Here is an 18,743-nt window from a genome sequence, read left to right as displayed (position 1 = left end):
TCTGTGCCAACTCTTTCCAGAAACAGTGTGAGTCCCCTCCCCGTCAGGTACACACAGAGTACTCGGTGACAAAGGGAAGTGTGCTCAGACCTGAGAGTTGGGGAGCACTCTGTGCCCCTGCCAGATCCCGGGTGTGCCAGGTAGCTGCGCTGTGGCCTGCAGGATGCAAGGTGCCACTGGACCACAACTGGCAGGGTGGGTGGGAATGTTGGGGAACTGTAGGTTCAGTGACATGACATGGCTTAACCTTCCTGAGGTGAAACACAAGTGGTCTGAACAGGTTTGCTATGATGCTTGGTGTAAAGCTACTACCGATTAGAACCTTTTTGTTACTTTGCAATAAGTACTTCTTTTAAAAATATTTCATTTTTTTAAGTAGGCTCCACCCCCAACGTGGGGTTCAAACTCATGACCCCAAGATTAAGAGTCACACGCTCTACCGACTGAGCCAGCCAGGTGCCCCCGCGATAAATACTTTCGACAGCAATCAGTTCAAAAAACAAAAGTGCATAATTTAAAACTGACTTTGTTTCTCAAGAAAGCTGGTGATCAACACCTAGAGCCCAAACATCTGCTGACATCTACGGATCAGCACGAGGGCCACGGGGGCAGCACTGGCGGTAAGAAGCCAGAAGAGACAAACGTGCTGGAGCGCCGGCTTCCACGTGAGGTGGTATTTTAAGAGGACAGTCCCAGAAGCACAATTTAACAGACCGTAGAGACGCGTTCATACGCTGTTTGATAAACCACGGCTTCACTTATCAGATAACTGTTTAATACAATTCTGCTAAATTTTTATTCCAAATCTCTTAGACACATGTGAAAAATGGAGCCATGTGTCAGTTGGATAAAAGTTACTTCAAAGCGAAAACAGTGAAGCAAATTCAAGTGACAGTTTGATTTTCTTTCCCCATCAGAATTATGGAATCAAAGTAAAGACTGTGGAAGATCACTCTGTTGAAGGAAAAATTTCTGATGTCACTGTGAATTCAGTTTAGAAATTCCACACTGGAGGTAACGTTATTTGTTTCTATAGTACAACATGAATACAAGTTTTGATAAAACAGTAGTAAAGCACCATCACACAAACAAGATCCTGACACGTTAAAAAAGCTACCGGGCAGAAATGTACTTGGAACCGTGGTGTGTAAAGTCACGCTTGCTTCCACACGTGCCGCGGTGTCCAATGAGCTGGGACACAAGCTGTAGCAGTTGAGATTTAGATGCATTCACAGACACATAAAGGCAGCCAAACCATAAAACTTCTATGACAAAACTCATTTTCACAAAACAATCAACACCGCTGGGTCTAGAGCCCTGGTGTGTCTGCTGCTCCACCATTGAATTTCACAGATGTTTGAACCTTTGCAGATGCTCTTTGCAAATCAACCCAACCTACGATGGTGCTCCTTTTCGTTTTTTAAGTGAGACCTCTAAAGTTCGGTTACGCTTTGTTCAAAATCAGTTGGGAATATTTAATCAAAGTACTGAATAAAATGTGGAACCAAAAATTTTCAGCTTTTGAAGTCTTTTGTAAATTGCAGTTATTGAAAATACAGCTTGAGGCGGCCTGGGTGTCTTAGTCGGTTGAGCATCCGACTCTTGATTTTGGCTGAGGTCATGGTCCTGGGGTTGTGGGATCGAGCCCTGTACTGGGCTCCGCACTGAGCGTGGAGCCTGCTTAAGATTCTCTCCCCCATCCCCCAGCTCGTGTTCTCTTGCAGGAAGGAAGGAAGAGAGAAAGAAAGGAAGAGAGAGAGAAAGAGAGAAAGAAAGAATGAATGGAAGAAAGAAAAAGACAGAAAGAAAGAAAGAAAGAAAGAAAGAAAGAAAGAAAGAAAAAGAAAAAAGGAGATACAGCTTGTAAACAGGAAGACAGTGACACTGATCTGCACCAAAGCAACGGAGGAAATGAAACAATGAGATCCCAGAAGCCTGCATGGCACACGCAGATTAAAGCTGAAGTCTTATGATTGGATTCAACACTATCCCAACTTGTGTCAAAAGAGTCTTCTAGGGGCACCTGGGTGGCTCAGTTGGTTGAGCGTCCCACTTCGGCTCAGGCATGATCTCGTGGTTTGTGGGTTTGGGCCCTGCGTTGGGCTCTGTGCTGACAGCTCGGAGCCTGGAGCCTGCTTCGGATTCTGTGTCTCCCTCTCTCTCTGCCCCTCCCTAGCTCATGCTCTCTCTCTATCAAAAATAAACATTAAAGGGGCGCCTGGGTGGCGCAGTCGGTTAAGCGTCCGACTTCAGCCAGGTCACGATCTCGCGGTCCGTGAGTTTGAGCCCCGCGTCAGGCTCTGGGCTGATGGCTCGGAGCCTGGAGCCTGTTTCCGATTCTGTGTCTCCCTCTCTCTCTGCCCCTCCCCCGTTCATGCTCTGTCTCTCTCTGTCCCAAAAATAAATAAAAAACGTTGAAAAAAAAAAAATTAAAATAAAAAAAAAAAAAAATAAACATTAAAAAAAATTTTAAAAAAGAGTCTTCTGACAAAGCCCTTTACTTAAAAAAAGAAAAGTTTATTTATTTTGAGACAGAGCAAGCACACGTGGGGGGAAGGGGAAGAGAGAGAGGAAAAGAAATCCCAAGCAGGCTCCTCACTGCAGCACAGAGCCTGAAACGGGGCTTGAACTCACGAACCATGAGAATATGACCTGAGCCAACATCAAGAATTGGACACTCAACCGACTGAGCCACCCAGGCACCCCAAAGCCCTTTACTTTTTATTGGGTAAGTGGATATTCTGCGATGGAATGAATGAAATTGGTGAGGCCTATAAATTTACAATATCCAAATTTGGTGTAGCATTCAAAAAAATCATAGAGACAACTTATTTGATAGGTTTTAGTTTATGATAATATTTGAATACCTTTGTACTCATAAAGGCAAACAAGACAAAACAAAAAACCAGTACCTGTGAAAACATCTGGCCTGAGATAGTTATACATTTCAAAAGAAAAAACCCTGGACTTGTATCTTACATTTAGCAGAACTTGTTCTGAGCTTACTAGTATTTCCTCAATTAAAAACGTTACGGGCTACAGGGAGAGCCAATCAAAGGTTTCAGTTTCACATTCATCAACCATACAATACCACTTTGAAGAAAATTCCAGACCACTGTATAAAAAAATAAAATTAAGACACTGAAAAATACGTATTATTTTTTAGAATACCAGTGACATGGTGTTACAAACACCGAGAAACTAAGATATTATGTACCAAGAATGCAATGACCGAGTAATAAACATTAAGCTGTTTTAATGGACCCAAGTATTTTTTTTCTAAAAAGAATTTCAGGTTTTGCAATTTCCAAATTATGCTACTTTAAAGGTCCACCACTATAGTAAGATCAATCTGTTAATTGATACGCAACTATTTCAAAAATGATTTAATTTTAATTAATTTTAACACCCTTTTCTACAGCTCACCTGTGTACCAATCTTGATCCTAACTTATCTGGTCACCCTGGCTATAGCTCTGGCCACTGGAGAGGAATACAGCCACAGTCACAGCATGAGGTGGGAGTGTGATCCTAGCCTCGCTCCCCTCTCTTCTGCCGACTGGTGGGTGCTGGCTAATCCCAACCAGAAGCCAGAGGGCCAGGCTGGGCAGTCCATACTGGGCAGGCCTAGGGGCAGAGTGGGGTGGTTGCAGAAAGGCATCAGAGACCGTGTGGTTCCAAAGGATAAAGAACTCTGGCCAAGGGAGAGGGTGGGTGTCAGAGATCTGTTTCGACCCAGGAAGGAGGGGGGCCAGCGATTGGGTAGAGGTTTTCAGACAGAACATCTGAGGACCTCAGGGACGTTGCAGATGAAGAGCAGTCCCTGTAGAGGCACACTGGTCACTAAAGAGCACCCTGACGCAGGGCACAGCACCCTGTATGACGTGTGTGGCATTGGGTTCTTGGGCCTAGTGAAAGATCTCAGAAGGGATCCAAGGGATTCACTCTTTATCTCACAAGTGGGTCCGTAAATCAGTTTAATGCGAAAGTAAAGAAACAACCTGACTAATGACCCAGGCTGAGAGCTCAGGCCACACTGGTTATGTGGATATGCAGGTGCCATTGGGCTGACCAGTGCTTACCCTGGAAATAAAGAAGAAAGAAGCAGATCCGTCGTACAGACTTTAGACCCCATTAGGCCAGTGATTCCCACCCAGGGCCATCGTGTCCCCCAGGGGCCATGTGGCAGCCGTCTCTGCAGACGTTCTGGAGTGTCATAGCCGGGGGTTGGGATGGCAGTTACTTGCATCTAGCGGGCAGAGGTCAGGGATGCTGCTAAACACATTGCACAAGTCACAGGCCGGTCACCACAACCGAGTGACCAGCCTCAAATGTTACAGGACAGAGCACGACAGAGCCTGCTTTAGGCTGAGTGTTTAACTCCCTTTCTGCCTTGGCCAAAACGGTTAAGGATTCAATGGATATTCATGTGTAAAACGGCTTGAGCCCTACTACTGATGTTAGGAATTCCTATGAGTAGAAAATAGGGCACCTGGCTGGCTCAATGGGTAAAGAATGTGACTCTTGATCTTGAGGTTGTAAGTTCGAGCCCCATACAGAGGGCAGAGTTTATATTAAAAAAAAGAAAAAGAAAAAGAATTCCCATGAGTGTTATTTTTGGGCCTAGATCTGAAATGTCATCCACAAAACTGGGCTGATGGCCACCACTACCCCTGTAGTCCGAGACTTCGGGGAGCCAGCGATCCTGAGACCCTACCTCCCACCTTCACTGTTCAATATTCACAGGTTCCCACCTCTCCCCAGTGACACCCCTTCCTCAGTCACATCTTGTCGTCCTCCTCTGCTCAAGGTACTGTACATAACTGAACTGACTCACCCAGGTTACCTTGGAAGGTTTGGGACATCATCTGTGCTTCACCTGGACCCTCCCCACAGAGCCCTTGGTCTGCTCTGCCCTCAGGGAGGCTGAGCCTTCCCGTGCCCTAGAGGCACCCCAAGCCGGTCCGCCTCCTGTCCCATCACGTCACTCACGCAGTTCTCGCAGAGCAGAGAACACCGTACTGTCGACTCCCCCTCCCACCAGAACAGATTCTACGAGCAGTGGGTCGGGAGACGGCCTTCCAACATCTGCTGAATGGCTGCCAAGAAAGAGACAGCATATTCTGACTCTCCCTTAGGGGAACAAAACACCTAGCCCAATTCTTCCTCTCCTTACCTCCAGATCAGACATTCGCATGGCAGCCTGCCTCCTGTTCTCGTAAATAAAGCTGCACCTTTCCACTCGGGCGCTGCTGACCGCTGTGTCCACGCTAGCACCAAGCCAGAGGTGAGGAGCTAGCAGAGAGCACGTGGCCCACAAGCTCTACCACCTGGCCTTACCCAGAAAAGGTCTGCAACCTCTGCTTCGGACTCCCGTTACCTTTTTTCATGTCGTGTTTTCTCTTTCAAGAATGTTCTTCTTGCTGTCTATGGCAGGTCATCAACAATTTGGACTCTCTCAGCTCAAGAAGACGGGAGACTGTGCTGGGAAATCCCTCCACCTATGCCTCAGGTGCCAGTCCTCATGGTGAACTATTTCTGTACCTTCCAGCAATCGCTGCAGCATGAACCATGTCCCAGTCTGGGAGTGACTTCCTATTGGCATAGTTACAGGGACCTAGGGATTCCCTTTGGAGCTGAGCAACTGTAGGATCAGTTTTTCCAGAACTGAGAGTTTCTCTGACAGAACAGAAAATTTTAAATCCCAGCCCCCTAACAATTTCATTCCAGAAACTCCTAGGGTTATCAATAAAGGTCAGAGTCCCGGCTTTTACATCCGAGGAAAGCAGACAAGCAAGCTGCCTGGTGGGCTGACCTAACTGCCCTTCTGCACTGGGCTCCCTGGCAGCCAAGGTGGGAGAGAATTCCGGCTCTTCTCCATGTCTCTATGTGGGGCTGGCAGGGTGAGAAGCTGGAATTCAGCTCAAGAAGCACCTCCTCCAGGCAGCTTTTCCAATTCCTGCCCAATTCCAAGACGCGGACAGGTCTGTCTCTCCTTGGGAGACAGCAGGTACACAATAAATGGTTGTTGAGTCAAACTCAAAACTGGCATTAACAAATTATTCATTTAGATATAAAAACAAAATTTGAGTTCAGCTAAAAAAAAAAAAACCAACCCGACACATACTGGTGGAGAGGTACAAAGTTATCCCCAAGCCCTGTGTGAACCCATTTGAAGTACTGTGAGAACAACAGTCCCCTTATACGTCTGCAACACTGTTGACTTACGGCAGGAACAATACTTCTGTGGACAGAACAATTACCCGGAAGATTGTGACTCCATTCAACAAATGACACAAAACAAATCACAGCAGTCTATACCACCTACACCACTTGGAGCCGGTGCCTGGTGAAGCCGTTCTAGTCTAAAACCCTCTCAACAAACAAAGCATGCTCAAATTTGACCCTTTCAATATGTACAGCCATCTCAAATCTCAGTCATAAAATTAAAAAAACCCCCACAAAACCTAATCTTGAATTTAAGTAGAAACCCATCTGACGTACCTTCACAAACACTCTCCAGAGAGAAGTACGTGGTCTGACTGATGTAGCCAGCCCCTTCCATCAGCGACGTCACACAGCCAATCAGCACTCGGGGGCTGGAGTCTGACAGCCCTCTGCTGTGGTTTTTGCCGTCATCTTCCCATTTATCGGAGACAGCTTCCACCTGTAAGACAAGCGAACCACTATTCAAACCATAAGAGGACCACGAGAAAAGCAAACTGCAGGCCAGTATCTCTTAGGACATAAATATTAAAAATGCTCCATCAAATACCAGCAAACCAAATATGGCAGTGTTTTAAAAGGGTCACACACCACAATCAAGGCGGGTTTATTCAGAATGCAAAGACAGTTCAACATACCAGTCGATATAATACACCTCACACTGGGTAGGCATTTGACAAAACAAAATCCTCTCACGAGAGAACACTCAAACCAGGAACGTAAGACTTCCTCAACATAATAAAGCCCATGTGTGAAAAACCCACAACTAGCATCACACTCAATGATGGTAAGACTAAAAGCTTTCTCCCTAGGATAAGGAACTAGGCAAGGATTTTGCTACCTCTGTTTAAAAAAAGTGTTGAACGATATTTCGTCTTCCAATCCATGAGCACGGAATGTTTTTCCATTTCTTTGTATCTTCTTCCATTTCCTTCATAAGCTTTCTATAGTTTCCAGCGTACAGATCTTTTACATCTTTGGTTAGGTTTATTCCTAGGTATTTTATGATTCTTGGTGCAATTGGGAATGGGATCAGTTTCTTTATTTCTTTCTGTTGCTTCATTATTGGCGTATACCAGTGCAACCCAAAGCAATCTACACATTCAATGCAATCCCAATCAAAATTGCACCAGCATTCTTCTCAAAGCTAGAACAAACCATCCTAAAAGTTGTATGGAACCACAAAAGACCCCGAACAGCCAAAGTAATTTTGAAGAAGAAAACCAAAGCAGGAGGCATCACAATCCCAGACCTTAGCCTCTACTACAAAGCTGTGATCATCAAGACAGCATGGTATTGGCACAAAAACAGACACATAGACCAATGGAATAGAACAGGGACCCCAGAACTGGACCCACAAATGTATGGCCAACTAATCTTTGACAAAGCAGGAAAGAGTACCCAATGGAAAAAAGACAGTCTCTTTGGCAAATGGTGGGAGAACTGGACAGCAGCATGCAAAAGGATGAAACTAGACCTCTTTCTTACATCATTCACAAAAATAAACTCCAAATGGATGAAAGACCTGAATGTGAGACAGGAAACCATCAAAACCCTAGAGGAGAAAGCAGGAAAAAACCTCTTTGACCTCAGTGCAGCAATTTCTTACTCAACACCTCTCCAAAGGCAAGGGAATTAAAAGCAAAAATGAACTATTGGGACCTCATCAAGATAAAAAGCTTCTGCACTGCAAGGGAAACAGTCAAAAAAACTAAAAGGCAACTGATGGAATGAGAAAAGATATTTGCAAATGGCATATCAGATAAAGGGCTACAAAAATCAGTTGTATCTGTATGCATTTGCAACGATCATTCCAAAAAAGGAAATTAAGAAAACAATTCCATGGGGCACCTGGGTGGCTCAGTCAGTTAAGTGTCCAACTTTGGCTCAGGTCATGATATCATGGTTTTGAGTTCAAGCCCCGTGTCAGGCTCTGCACTGGCAGCACAGAGCCTGCTTGGGATTCTCTCTTTCCCCACCTCTCTCTTCACCCCTCCCCCATGCACGTGTGCTCTCTCTCTCTCAAAATAAACTTAAAAAAGAGAAAACAATTCCATTTACAATACCATCAAAAAGAGTAAAACACTTAGAAATAAAGTTGACCAGGGGCACCTGAGTGGCTCAGCTGGTTAAGTGTCTGACTTCGGTTCAGGTCATGATCTCAATTTGTGAGTTCGAGCCCCACGTTGGGCCCTTATGCTGACAGCTCAGAGCCTGGAGCCTGCTTCAGATTCTGTGTCTCCCTCTCTCTCTGCCCTTCCCCCCTCACACTCTGTCTCTCTCTCTCTCTCTCAAAAATAAATAAACATTAAGAAAAAAAAAGCAAAGGCAATTAAAAAAAGGATAAATTGGATTTCACCAAAATTTAAAACCTCGGTGTACTGAAGGATACTATCAAGAAATACTGGAAAACTAACCCACAGAATATGAAAAATATTTTGTAAATCACTTATCTGTTAAGAGATTAACATCCAGAATATGTAAATTCTTTTTTTTTTTTTTTTTTAGTTTTTTTGCTTTTGTATTTGAAAGAGAGAGAGAGAGAGCACGTGTGCGTGAGCAGAGGAGGGGCAGAGAGAGAGGGAGACACAGAATCTGAAACAGGCTTCAGGCTCTGAGCTGTCAGCACAGACCCTGATGCGGGGCTTGAACTCACGAATCGTGAGATCAGGACCTGAACCAAAGTCGGACGCTTAACTGACTGAACCACCCAGGAACCCCTGTAAAGAACTTCTCTAACTGAACAAGAAAATAAACAAGACAATTAAAATATGGTTAAAGGACTTAAATAAACATTTCTCGAAAGATGACAGATAAATGGCCAATAAGCATATGAAAAGATGTTCAACATCAATGATTATTAGGGAAAGGTAAGTCAAAACCACAATAAGATACCACTTTGTATCCACTAGGATGGCTACTGTCAAAAGAATGTAAAGTAACTGTAATCCCTGTGCATTACTGGGGGGAATATAAAATGGTGTCTCTACTACGGACAGTTTAGTTTCCTCAAAAAGCTAAACACAAAATTACCATATGACTCTGCAATTCCACTCCAAGGTATATACCCAAAAGAGAACAAGGACTCTAAGACACCTGTTCACAGCAGCACTATTCAGAATAACCAAAAGGTAGAAACATCCCAAGTGTTCGTCAACAGGTGGGTGTACAGGGGCGCCTGGGTGGCTCAGTCAGTTAGGCGTCCGACTTCGGCTCAGGTCATGATCTCACGGTCTGGGAGTTCGAGCCCCGCTTCGGGCTCTGTGCTGACAGCTCAGAGCCTGGAGCCTGCTTCCGATTCTGTGTCTCCCTCTCTCTCTGCCCCTCCCCTGCTCATGCTCTGTCTCTCTCAAAAATAAATATCATAAAATTAAAATACAACAGACGACTGTACAAAGTGTAGTCTATACACACAATGGAATATTATCCAACCATCAAAAGTAATGAAATTCTGATACATGTTACATGGATAAACCTTGAAAATATTATGCAAAGTTTGATAATGCAAACACAAAGGGGCAACAATCACATGCTTCCACTTAGATACTAGAAGTGTCAAATTCAGAGACAGGAAGTAGAATAGCAAATTCTTGTTTTAGGGATGATGAAAAAGGTGTGAAAATAGTGGTAATGGGTGCACAACATGAATGTTCTTAATGTCACTGGACTGTACACCTAAAGATGATTAAAATGGTAAATGTATGTATATTTTGCCACAATAAAACCTACATAAAAATATGCAAAGAAATTGCACATCCTTCATGAAATCAGTCAATACTACCTAACATTGGTAAATCAAGCAAAGGGGTAAGCATATTGTTCAAGTGAATCAGGAATCTACTGATGAGCTAAGAACAGAAACCAAGAAAAGACATTTCCCCAGAGAAGACATCCGGATGGCCAACAGACACTTGAAAAGATGCTCAACATCACTCATCGTCAGGGAAATACAAATCAAAACCATGAGATACCACCTCACACCTACCAGAATGGCTAAAATCAACAGCACAAGAAACAAAAGGTGTTGGCGAGGCTGTGGAGAAATGGGAACCCTTGTTGCATTGTTGGTCGGAATGGAAACTGGTGCAGCCACCGTAGAAGACAGCGTGAAGGTTCCTCGAAAAGTTAAAAACAGAATTACCCTATGATCCAGGAATCACACTACTGGGTATTTACCCCCAAAACACAAATACCCTAATTTAAAGGGATACACGCATCCCCCAGCTTTATAGCAGCATTAGCTACAAGAGCCAAAACATGGAAGGAGCTCAAGTGTCCACCAACCGATGAACACGTAAAGATGTAGTAAATATATACAGCGAAAATTTACTCAGCCATTAAAAAATGAAATCTTGTCATTCGCAACAACATGGGTAAAGATACGGCATAACGGTAAATAAAAGAAGTCACCTAGGAAAAGACATACAATATGATTTCACTCATATGCAGAATTTAAAACACAAAACAAATGAGCTAAGGGGGAAAAAAGGAGAGACAAACCAAAATAGAAGACTCATAACTATACCAAAAAAACTGATGGTTACCAGGTGGGAGGTGGGGGGGGGGGATAGGTGAAATTGGTGATGGGAATTAAAGTTTAAAAAATTAAATAAAAATGAAAATGACACTTGAATCCTAGTAGTGTCTCTGCTAAAGGTACAGCAAGCCAAGGATGGGGAGTGGGAGAAATGAAGACTGGACAGGCTGATGAGGTGAGATCATGCCTGAAAAAGAAGCTATGCAGAAAATTCTGCCCAGAGAAAAAGTTCCTGTTTTAAAAGCTTATGGCAGATTGTGGCAACAGTTGCAAAACTCTCTGAATCTATTAAAACACCGAATTGTACACTTTAAATGGGTGAACTGTACAATATTAATTACATCTCAATAAAACTCTTACCAAAAAGAAAACTCTAATTTCCCCATATAGAAACTTTAATTTAAAAAAGCTGAACCCAACAAAAAAGGGATAAAGAACATAAAAATAACTCATGGGAAAAATGTAAAAAATTAATCTGCTTTAAGGCTTAAATTCAAGTTAAATTTATGAGGTCACTTTTCACTTATTATTAGAGTGGCAAAGATTTCAGAGACTGATAATATACACATCCTTGACAACTCTGAATAACAAGCAGTCTCTCATTCTGCTCCTGTGAGTATAAATTAATTTGTATATTACTGGACGATAATCTGATAACCACTGAAATGTTGGGTGTGTATATCCTTTGACTTAACAATTCCACTTCTAAACATTATAGCACAAAAATACCATTTTTAAATGGAAAAAAATGAACAAAAGAATCCACTTATATTTGCTAACTGGATAACAAAGGGACTACTCTTTCCACCATCGTGGAGCCTGTGCAGGTCTGCTGGGAACAGGACTCTGAAAGTGACAAATACGTCTGGAAAGCTGTGGTCCAAAGTCATTTTTGCTGGCTGCAGCTTGGTCTCTGGAACCAGAGAGAGCACTTCTTAAAAAGCTCTTCTTAAAAGTGAAGGTGTTCATGCTCCAGATGAAACTGATTTCTACTTAGGCAAGAGATATGCTTACATGTACAAGGCAAAGAACAATACAGTGACTCCTGGTGGCAAATCAAACAAAACCAGATAGAGTAATCTGGTGAAAAGTTATGCTCATGCTCATGGAATCAGCGGCATGGTTCTTGCCAAATTCTGAAGCAACCTTCCTGTAAAGCCACTGGGCACAGAATCCATGGGATGCTGTACCCCTTGAGAATTTAAAATAACTGGAAAGTAAATAAATACAGGTGTAGATTTGTTCTCTTGTATTTAGAAAAAGGGGTCCAATGATTCTTTTTTTAAAAAAATTTTATTTTTAAGTAATCTCTACACCCAATGTAGGACATTTTCAAACCCACAACTCTGAGATCAAGAGTTGCACTCTCAGGGACTTCAACACCCCACTTACTGCAATGTATAGATCATCTAAACAGAAAATCAACAATGAAACAATGACTTTAAATGATACACTGACCAGATGGACTTAACAGATATATTTAGAACATTTCATCCTAAAGCAGCAGAATACACATTCTTCTCCAGTGCACATGGAACGTTCTCCAAAATAGATCACATACTGGGACACAAATCAGCCCTCAACAAGTACAAAAAGATCAAAATCATACCATGCATATTTTCAGACCACAATGCTATGAAACTCAAAATCAACCACAAGAAAAAATGTAGAAAGATAAATACTTGGAGACCAAAGACCATCCTGCTAAAGAATGAATGGGCTAACCAAAAAGTTAAAGAGGAAATTAAAAAGTACATAGAAACCAATGAAAACGATAACACCACAGCCCCAAACCTCCAGGATGCAGCAAAGGTGGTCATATGAGGGAAGTATATAGCAATCCAGGCCTTCCTAAGGAAGGAAGGTAGGTCAGATACACAACCTAACCTTAAGTCTTAAAGAGCTGGAAAAAGGGGTGCCTGGGTAGCTCAGCCGGTTAAGCGTCCAACTTTGGCTCAGGTCATGATCTCACAGTTAGTGAGTTCGAGCCCCACATCAGGCTCTGTGCTGACAGCTTAGAGCCTGGAGCCTGCTTCGGACTCTGTGTCTCCCTCTCTCTCTGCTACTCCTCTGCTCATGCTCTGTGTCTCTCTCTCTCCTCCAAAAATAAATAAAAAATAAAAAACACATTAAAAAAAAAAGAGCTGGAAAAAGAACAGCAAATAAAACCCCAAACCAGCAGAAGACAGGAAATAATAAAGGTCAGAGCAGAAATCAATGCTATCTAAACCAAAAAAAAACCCAAAACAACAACAAAACAAAACAAAACAAAACCAGTAGAACAGATCAACAAAACCAGAAGCTGGTTCTTTGAAAGAATCAACAAAATTGATAAACCACTAGCCAGTTTGATCAGAAAGGAAAAGGACCCAAATAAATAAAATCAAGAACGAAAGAGGAGAGATCACATCAACATGGCAGAAATACAAAGTAAGAGAATATTACGAAGAATTTTATGCCAACAAAATAGGCAATCTGGAAGAAATGGACAAATTCCTAGAAACATATAAACCACTGAAACAGGAAGAAATAGAAAATTTGAACAGACCCACAACCAGTAAAGAAATTGAATTAGTAATAAAAAATGTCCCAAAAAACAAGGGTCCAGGGCCAGATGCCTTTCCAGGGGAATTCTACCAAACATTTAAAGAAGAGTTAACACCTATTCTCTTGAAGCTGTTGCAAGAAACAGAAACGGAAGGAAAACTTTCAAACTCTTTCTATGAAGCCAGCATTACCTTGATTCCCTAAAAGGATACCTAAAAAAGGAGAACCATAGACCAATTTCCCTGATGACCATGGATGCAAAAATCCTCAACAAAATACTAGCCAACTGGATCAAATAATACATTAAAAAAATTATTCACTAGGATCAAGTGGGATTTATACCTGGGATGCAGGGCTGGTTCATCACATCAATAAAAGAAAGGACAAGAACCACATGATACTCTCAACAGATGCAGAGAAAGCATTCGACAAAATACAGCATCCTTTCTTGGTAAAAACCCTCAAGAAAGTAAGAACAGAAGGATCATACCTCAAGATCATAAAAGCCATATATGAAAGACCCACCGCTAATATCCTCAATGGAGAAAAACTGAGAGCTTTCCCCCTAAGGTCAGGAACAAGACAGGGATGTCTACTCTCGCCACTGTTATTCAACATAGTATTGGAAGCCTTAGCCTCAGCAATCAGACAACACAAAGAAATAAAAGGCATCCAAATTGGCCAGGAGGGGGTCAGACTTTCACTCTTCACAGATGACATAATACTCTATATGGAAAACCCAAAAAATTCCACCAATAAACTGCTAGAAGTAATCAACGAATTCATCAAAGTCACAAAATATAAAATCAATGCACAAAAAATCAGTTGCATTCCTATACACCAATAATGAAGCAATAGAAAGACAAATCAAGGAACTGATCCCATTTATAATTGTACTAAAACCCATAAAATACCTAAGAATAAATCCAACCAAAGAAGTGAAAAATCTACACACTGAAAACTATAGAAAACTTATGAAAGAAATTGAAAAAGACACAAAAAATGGAAAAATATTCCAAGCTCCTGCATAGGAAGAACAAATATAGTTAAAATGTCAATACTACCCAAAACAATCTACATATCAAAATAACACATTCCTCACAGAACTAGAACAAACAATCCTAAATTTGTATGGAACCACAAAAGACCCCAATTAGCCAAAGCAATCTTGAAAAAGAAAACCAAAGCAGGAGGCATCACAATCCCAGACTTCAAGCTATACTACAAAGCTGTAATCATCAAGACAGTATGGTACTGGCACAAAAACAGATACTCAGATCAATGGAACAGAATAGAGAACCCAGAAATGGACCCAGAAACATGTGACCACCTAATCTTTGACAAAGCAGGAAAGAATATCCAATGAAATAAAGACAGTCTCTTCAGCAAATAGTGCTGGGAAAACAGGACAGTGGCAGGCAGAAAAATAAACCTGGACCACTTTCTTACACCAGACACAAAAATAAACTCAAAATGGATGAAAGACCTCAATGTAAGACAGAAAGCCATCAAAATCCTCAAGGAGAAAGCGGGCAAAAACCTCTTTGATGTTGACCGCAGCAACTTCTTACTCAACACGTCTCCAGAGGCAAAGGAAACCAAAGCAAAAATGAACTATTGGGACCTCATCAAAATAAAAGCTTCTGCACAGAGAAGGAAACAATCAGCAAAACTAAAAGGCAACCACTGGAATGGGAGAAGATGTGTGCAAATGACATATCAGATAAAGGGTTAGTATCCAAAATCTATAAAGAACTTATCAAACCCAACACCCAAAAAACAACTAATCCAGTGATGAAATGGGCAAAAGACATAGACACTTCTCCAAAGACATCCAGATGGCCAACCGACTCATGAAAAAAATGCTCAACATCACTCATCATCAGGGAAATACAAATCAAAACCACAATGAGATACCACCTCACACCTCAGAATGGCTAACATGAACAACTCAGGCAACAACAGATGTCCGGGAGGATGTGGAGAAAGAGATCTCTTTTGCGCTGCTGGTGGGAATTCAAACTGGTGCAGCCACTCTGGAAAACAGCATGGAGGTTCTCAAAAAATTAAAAATAGAACTACCCTATGACCCAGCAATTACACTACTAGGTATTTACCAAAGGGATCCAGAGATGCTGTTTTGAAGGGGCAGATGCACCCCAATGTTTATAGCACCACTATCGACAATAGCCAAAGTGTGGAAAGAGCCCAAATGTCCATTGATGGGTGAATGGATAAAGAAGATGTGGTATATATATACAATGGAGTATTGGCAATAAAAAAGAACGAAATCTTGCCATTTGTAACTACAAGGATGGAACCAGAGGATATTATACTAAGCGAAATTAGTCAGAGGAAGACAAATATCATGTGACTTCACTCGTATGAAGACTTTAAGATACAAAACAGATGAACATAAGGGAAGGGAAGCAAAAATATAAAAACAAAACATAAGAGACTCAAATACAGAGAACAAACAGAGGTTGCTGGAGGGGTTGTGGGGGGGTGGGCTAAATAGGTAAGGGGCTTAAGGAATCTACTCCTGAAATCACGTGCTAACTTGGATGTACATTATAAAAAATATGTAAATTATAGAAAGTAACAACAACAACAACAACAAAAAGAGTTGCACTCTCCACTGACCGAGCCAGCCAGGCACCCTAATGATTAACATTTTTAACAAATTTTTAAAAGACTATAAGAAATACTCATGTTGCTGGGGCGCCTGGGTGGCTCAGTCGGTTGGGCATCTGACTTCGGCTCAGGTCACGATCTCACGGTTTGTGGGATTGAGCCCTGAATCTGGCTCTGCACTAATAATGGTGCAGAGCCCACCTGGGATTCATTCTCTCTTTCTTTCTGCCCCTCCCTCACTTGTGCATGCGCGTGCACGCTCTCTCAAAATAAATAAGCATTAAAAAAAGAAATAGAAATGTTAAGTGTTCTTTTCCACAGCATAAAATTACCAACGAGCTTTACTTCCTAAATTACAAATTTCTGTAGTCTGAATAACATATGATGACCACCATTGGTTTTTTAAGGCAGAAATCATTATAAAAACAAAAGCAGCCCCAAGAAGGTACATTCCACTCCTTGTCTCTCCCACGTTGTAAGAGGTTAACTAAACAGAAGGATGGATGGGCACCTGGGTGGCTCAGTTGATTAAGCATCTGACTTTGGCTCAGGTCATGATTGTTCGCGGGTTAGAGCCCTGTGTCAGGCTCTGTGTGGAAGCTCAGAGCTGAAGCCTGCTTCGGAATCTGTCTCCCTCTCTCTGCCCCTCCCCCCTTGCGCTCTGTCTCTGTCTCAAAAATAAATAAACATGAAAAATTTTTTTAATTGAAAAAAAAAAAAAAAAGGATGGAAACATAAAGCCCCATGGTGAAGAGAGACTTCACAAACAACTCAGGCCTTACCCTAATTGCTTTCAGTCCACTCGACACTTTATCTTCTTGCACAAGTGCAATAACTTCCTGTCCAACATTCAGAAGCACTTTGCTAGTCACAGCCTCACTGGAGAAGTAGATCAAATCATCAATCATGCCATAATCGCCGCAGTACCTTGTCACGACACCCTGGACGGTTTTCAGCTTGGCGTCACCTGAGATGCATAAACAAAGACGTTACAAGGCCCATGAGTAAAGCAAGCCCACCCTAGAACTAAGCCCCACCAGAGAAAGGTGGAGGACAGGCGCATCCAGGAAGTTTGGAACCCTCTGCGGGGGGCGGGGAGGGGTAGGCTTCAGAAAGCAGGGTTTTCGAGGCAGACTGCCCAGGTTCCTCTGAGGGGTGTCACAGGCAGCAGACTCAGTGCGGGGAGCTCAGACTCGAGAGCCACGCCACCGGGGTTTGAATCCCAGCTCTCCTGCTGCCACTTTATCTCTGGGCTAGGTCCTTCCCCGTTAACCGTGCTGGGCCTCTTCCCAATTGTAAAGTGGAGGCAGTTACAGTCTCCACCCAAGACAGCTGTCTGGGTGGCGGCGGCGAGCGGTCCAGTGCACAGATTTCTGAGCGGCCGGCCCAGGTTATAAAGCACCACTGTCCTACGCTGGCATCTGGAGAGCCATCGCCCCGTGCTGGGGTTACCACCCTCCCGCCTCTCCACTCCCGCCGGCAAGGGCGTCAGCAGATTCTGTGTCCCCTCCCCAAACGAGGTGCTCCAGGAGATTCCGGGCTTGGGGTGAAGTCTGGCCCAGAGACAGGGCACGCGCCCGTGCACGCGGCGCGCCTCCCCACCACCGCCAGCAAGCCCGGCGCGGGAGCTCCAGTCGAGGTTCCCAGCCCGGATTTAACCGGCAGGCCCCGGGCTGATTGAAGGGACTGGCTCCAGGTTATAGACGGCGATGCGGGCGTCAGCAGGTCTGCGTACATACGGCTCGCAGCGCGCTGCCCTCAACTCCTAACGCGCGGGCTGCGGCTTCGGGCCCTTCTCAGGAGCACGTCACGTCTTCAGAGGACAAAGAGAGCGACTGCACAATCAGCACCCTGGGTCCAGTCAGCTCAAGGTCACCAGGCACCAGAGTCCCAACACAGTCCAGACCGGACCAAGAGAGCCTCAAAGGCCTTCTCGAGAGGAAAGGCAGGGCAACACAGGACTGCGAAAGGACAACTGCGACAGCTCAGGCGGAACTGCGAAAGGACAACCTGGGACAGCTCGGGCTGCCCTTTGCAGAGCTTTCCAAACACGCAACCGCAAGTGGCAGCGACGACAGAAAGGAGAAAGCCCGCCGCGCTTAACACTTCAAAGCGGAAACAAGAAGGACCCGGAGGCGGCGCAAACCCAAAGGAAGACCAACGCCCTAAATCCTAGTCCACACGAGGCCTTGCTCAGCTACGGCCACACCTTCGCTTTGACCTCAAAGAGCGAATGATAGGCGGCAGCATCTCTCAGAGCGCGCTCACGATGCACAGCGGCTCGCGGCCGGAAACTCCATCAGGGACCCCGGGACCACGACCTCACGACCTCCGGCTCCCGTCCCCCTCCTCCCACTTCCGAACAGCCCTGCATTCTGTTTGGCCTCAGGCTCCGGCGGCTCGAGCAACACCCCGGGGCACCCGGGTAGAGCCCCGGGCCCTACCCCCACGCACCTTCCGCGAGCTCGGGCCCCGGCTGCCCGGCCTCCTCCCCCTCGGAGCCGTCGGCCCTCCTCCAGAAGAACGCCACCAGCTTGGCCGCGAGGCGCAGCATGGCCCTGCCACCTCTGTAGGTGTCCTCACGCGGGCAAGCGGTCCGCTGCCCAGGACCAATGGACTTGTCGCGCCTGCGCCTGCGCACCCGCTCTCTCACCCCCCCCCCCCCCCCCGCTTTGAGACTTCGACCAATGGGCTCTCTCCGCCCGCGCCTGCGCAGGCGCCCGCCGTCTCGGCCAATGGGGTTGCTGCGTGCGCCACGACCGTTAGTAGTCGGTGGTTGGCCGTTGGCGACCGTTGACACG

General features: G+C 44.2%; 1 protein-coding gene across 4 annotated transcripts in view; it reads right to left on the bottom strand.

The window, feature by feature from the left end:
* MOV10L1 (Mov10 like RNA helicase 1) overlaps positions 1-18,567 on the bottom strand; it is a 72,632-nt gene extending 54,065 nt beyond the window's left edge. For 2 of the 4 annotated variants that reach the window (XM_078449265.2, XM_078449266.2), the window contains exons 1-3: positions 18,397-18,565; positions 16,725-16,909; positions 6,504-6,666 (exon numbers count right to left, since the gene is read on the bottom strand). In XM_078449265.2, the coding sequence (XP_078305391.2) occupies positions 6,504-6,666; positions 16,725-16,909; positions 18,397-18,496 (448 nt within the window). In that variant the 5' untranslated portion in view covers positions 18,497-18,565. Of the gene's footprint in view, positions 1-6,503; positions 6,667-16,724; positions 16,910-18,396 lie in introns of all 4 variants that reach the window. The other 2 variants (XM_078449267.2, XM_081796284.1) reach the window with 2 other exon arrangements.
* Positions 18,568-18,743: the final 176 nt, after the last annotated feature.

Source organism: Panthera onca, chromosome B4 (assembly GCF_046562875.1).
Source record: "Panthera onca isolate mPanOnc1 chromosome B4, mPanOnc1 haplotype 2, whole genome shotgun sequence".
Lineage (NCBI taxonomy): Eukaryota > Metazoa > Chordata > Mammalia > Carnivora > Felidae > Panthera > Panthera onca.
The sequence above is the reverse complement of the archived record's forward strand: the minus strand, read 5'-3'. Positions and strand labels throughout refer to the sequence as shown.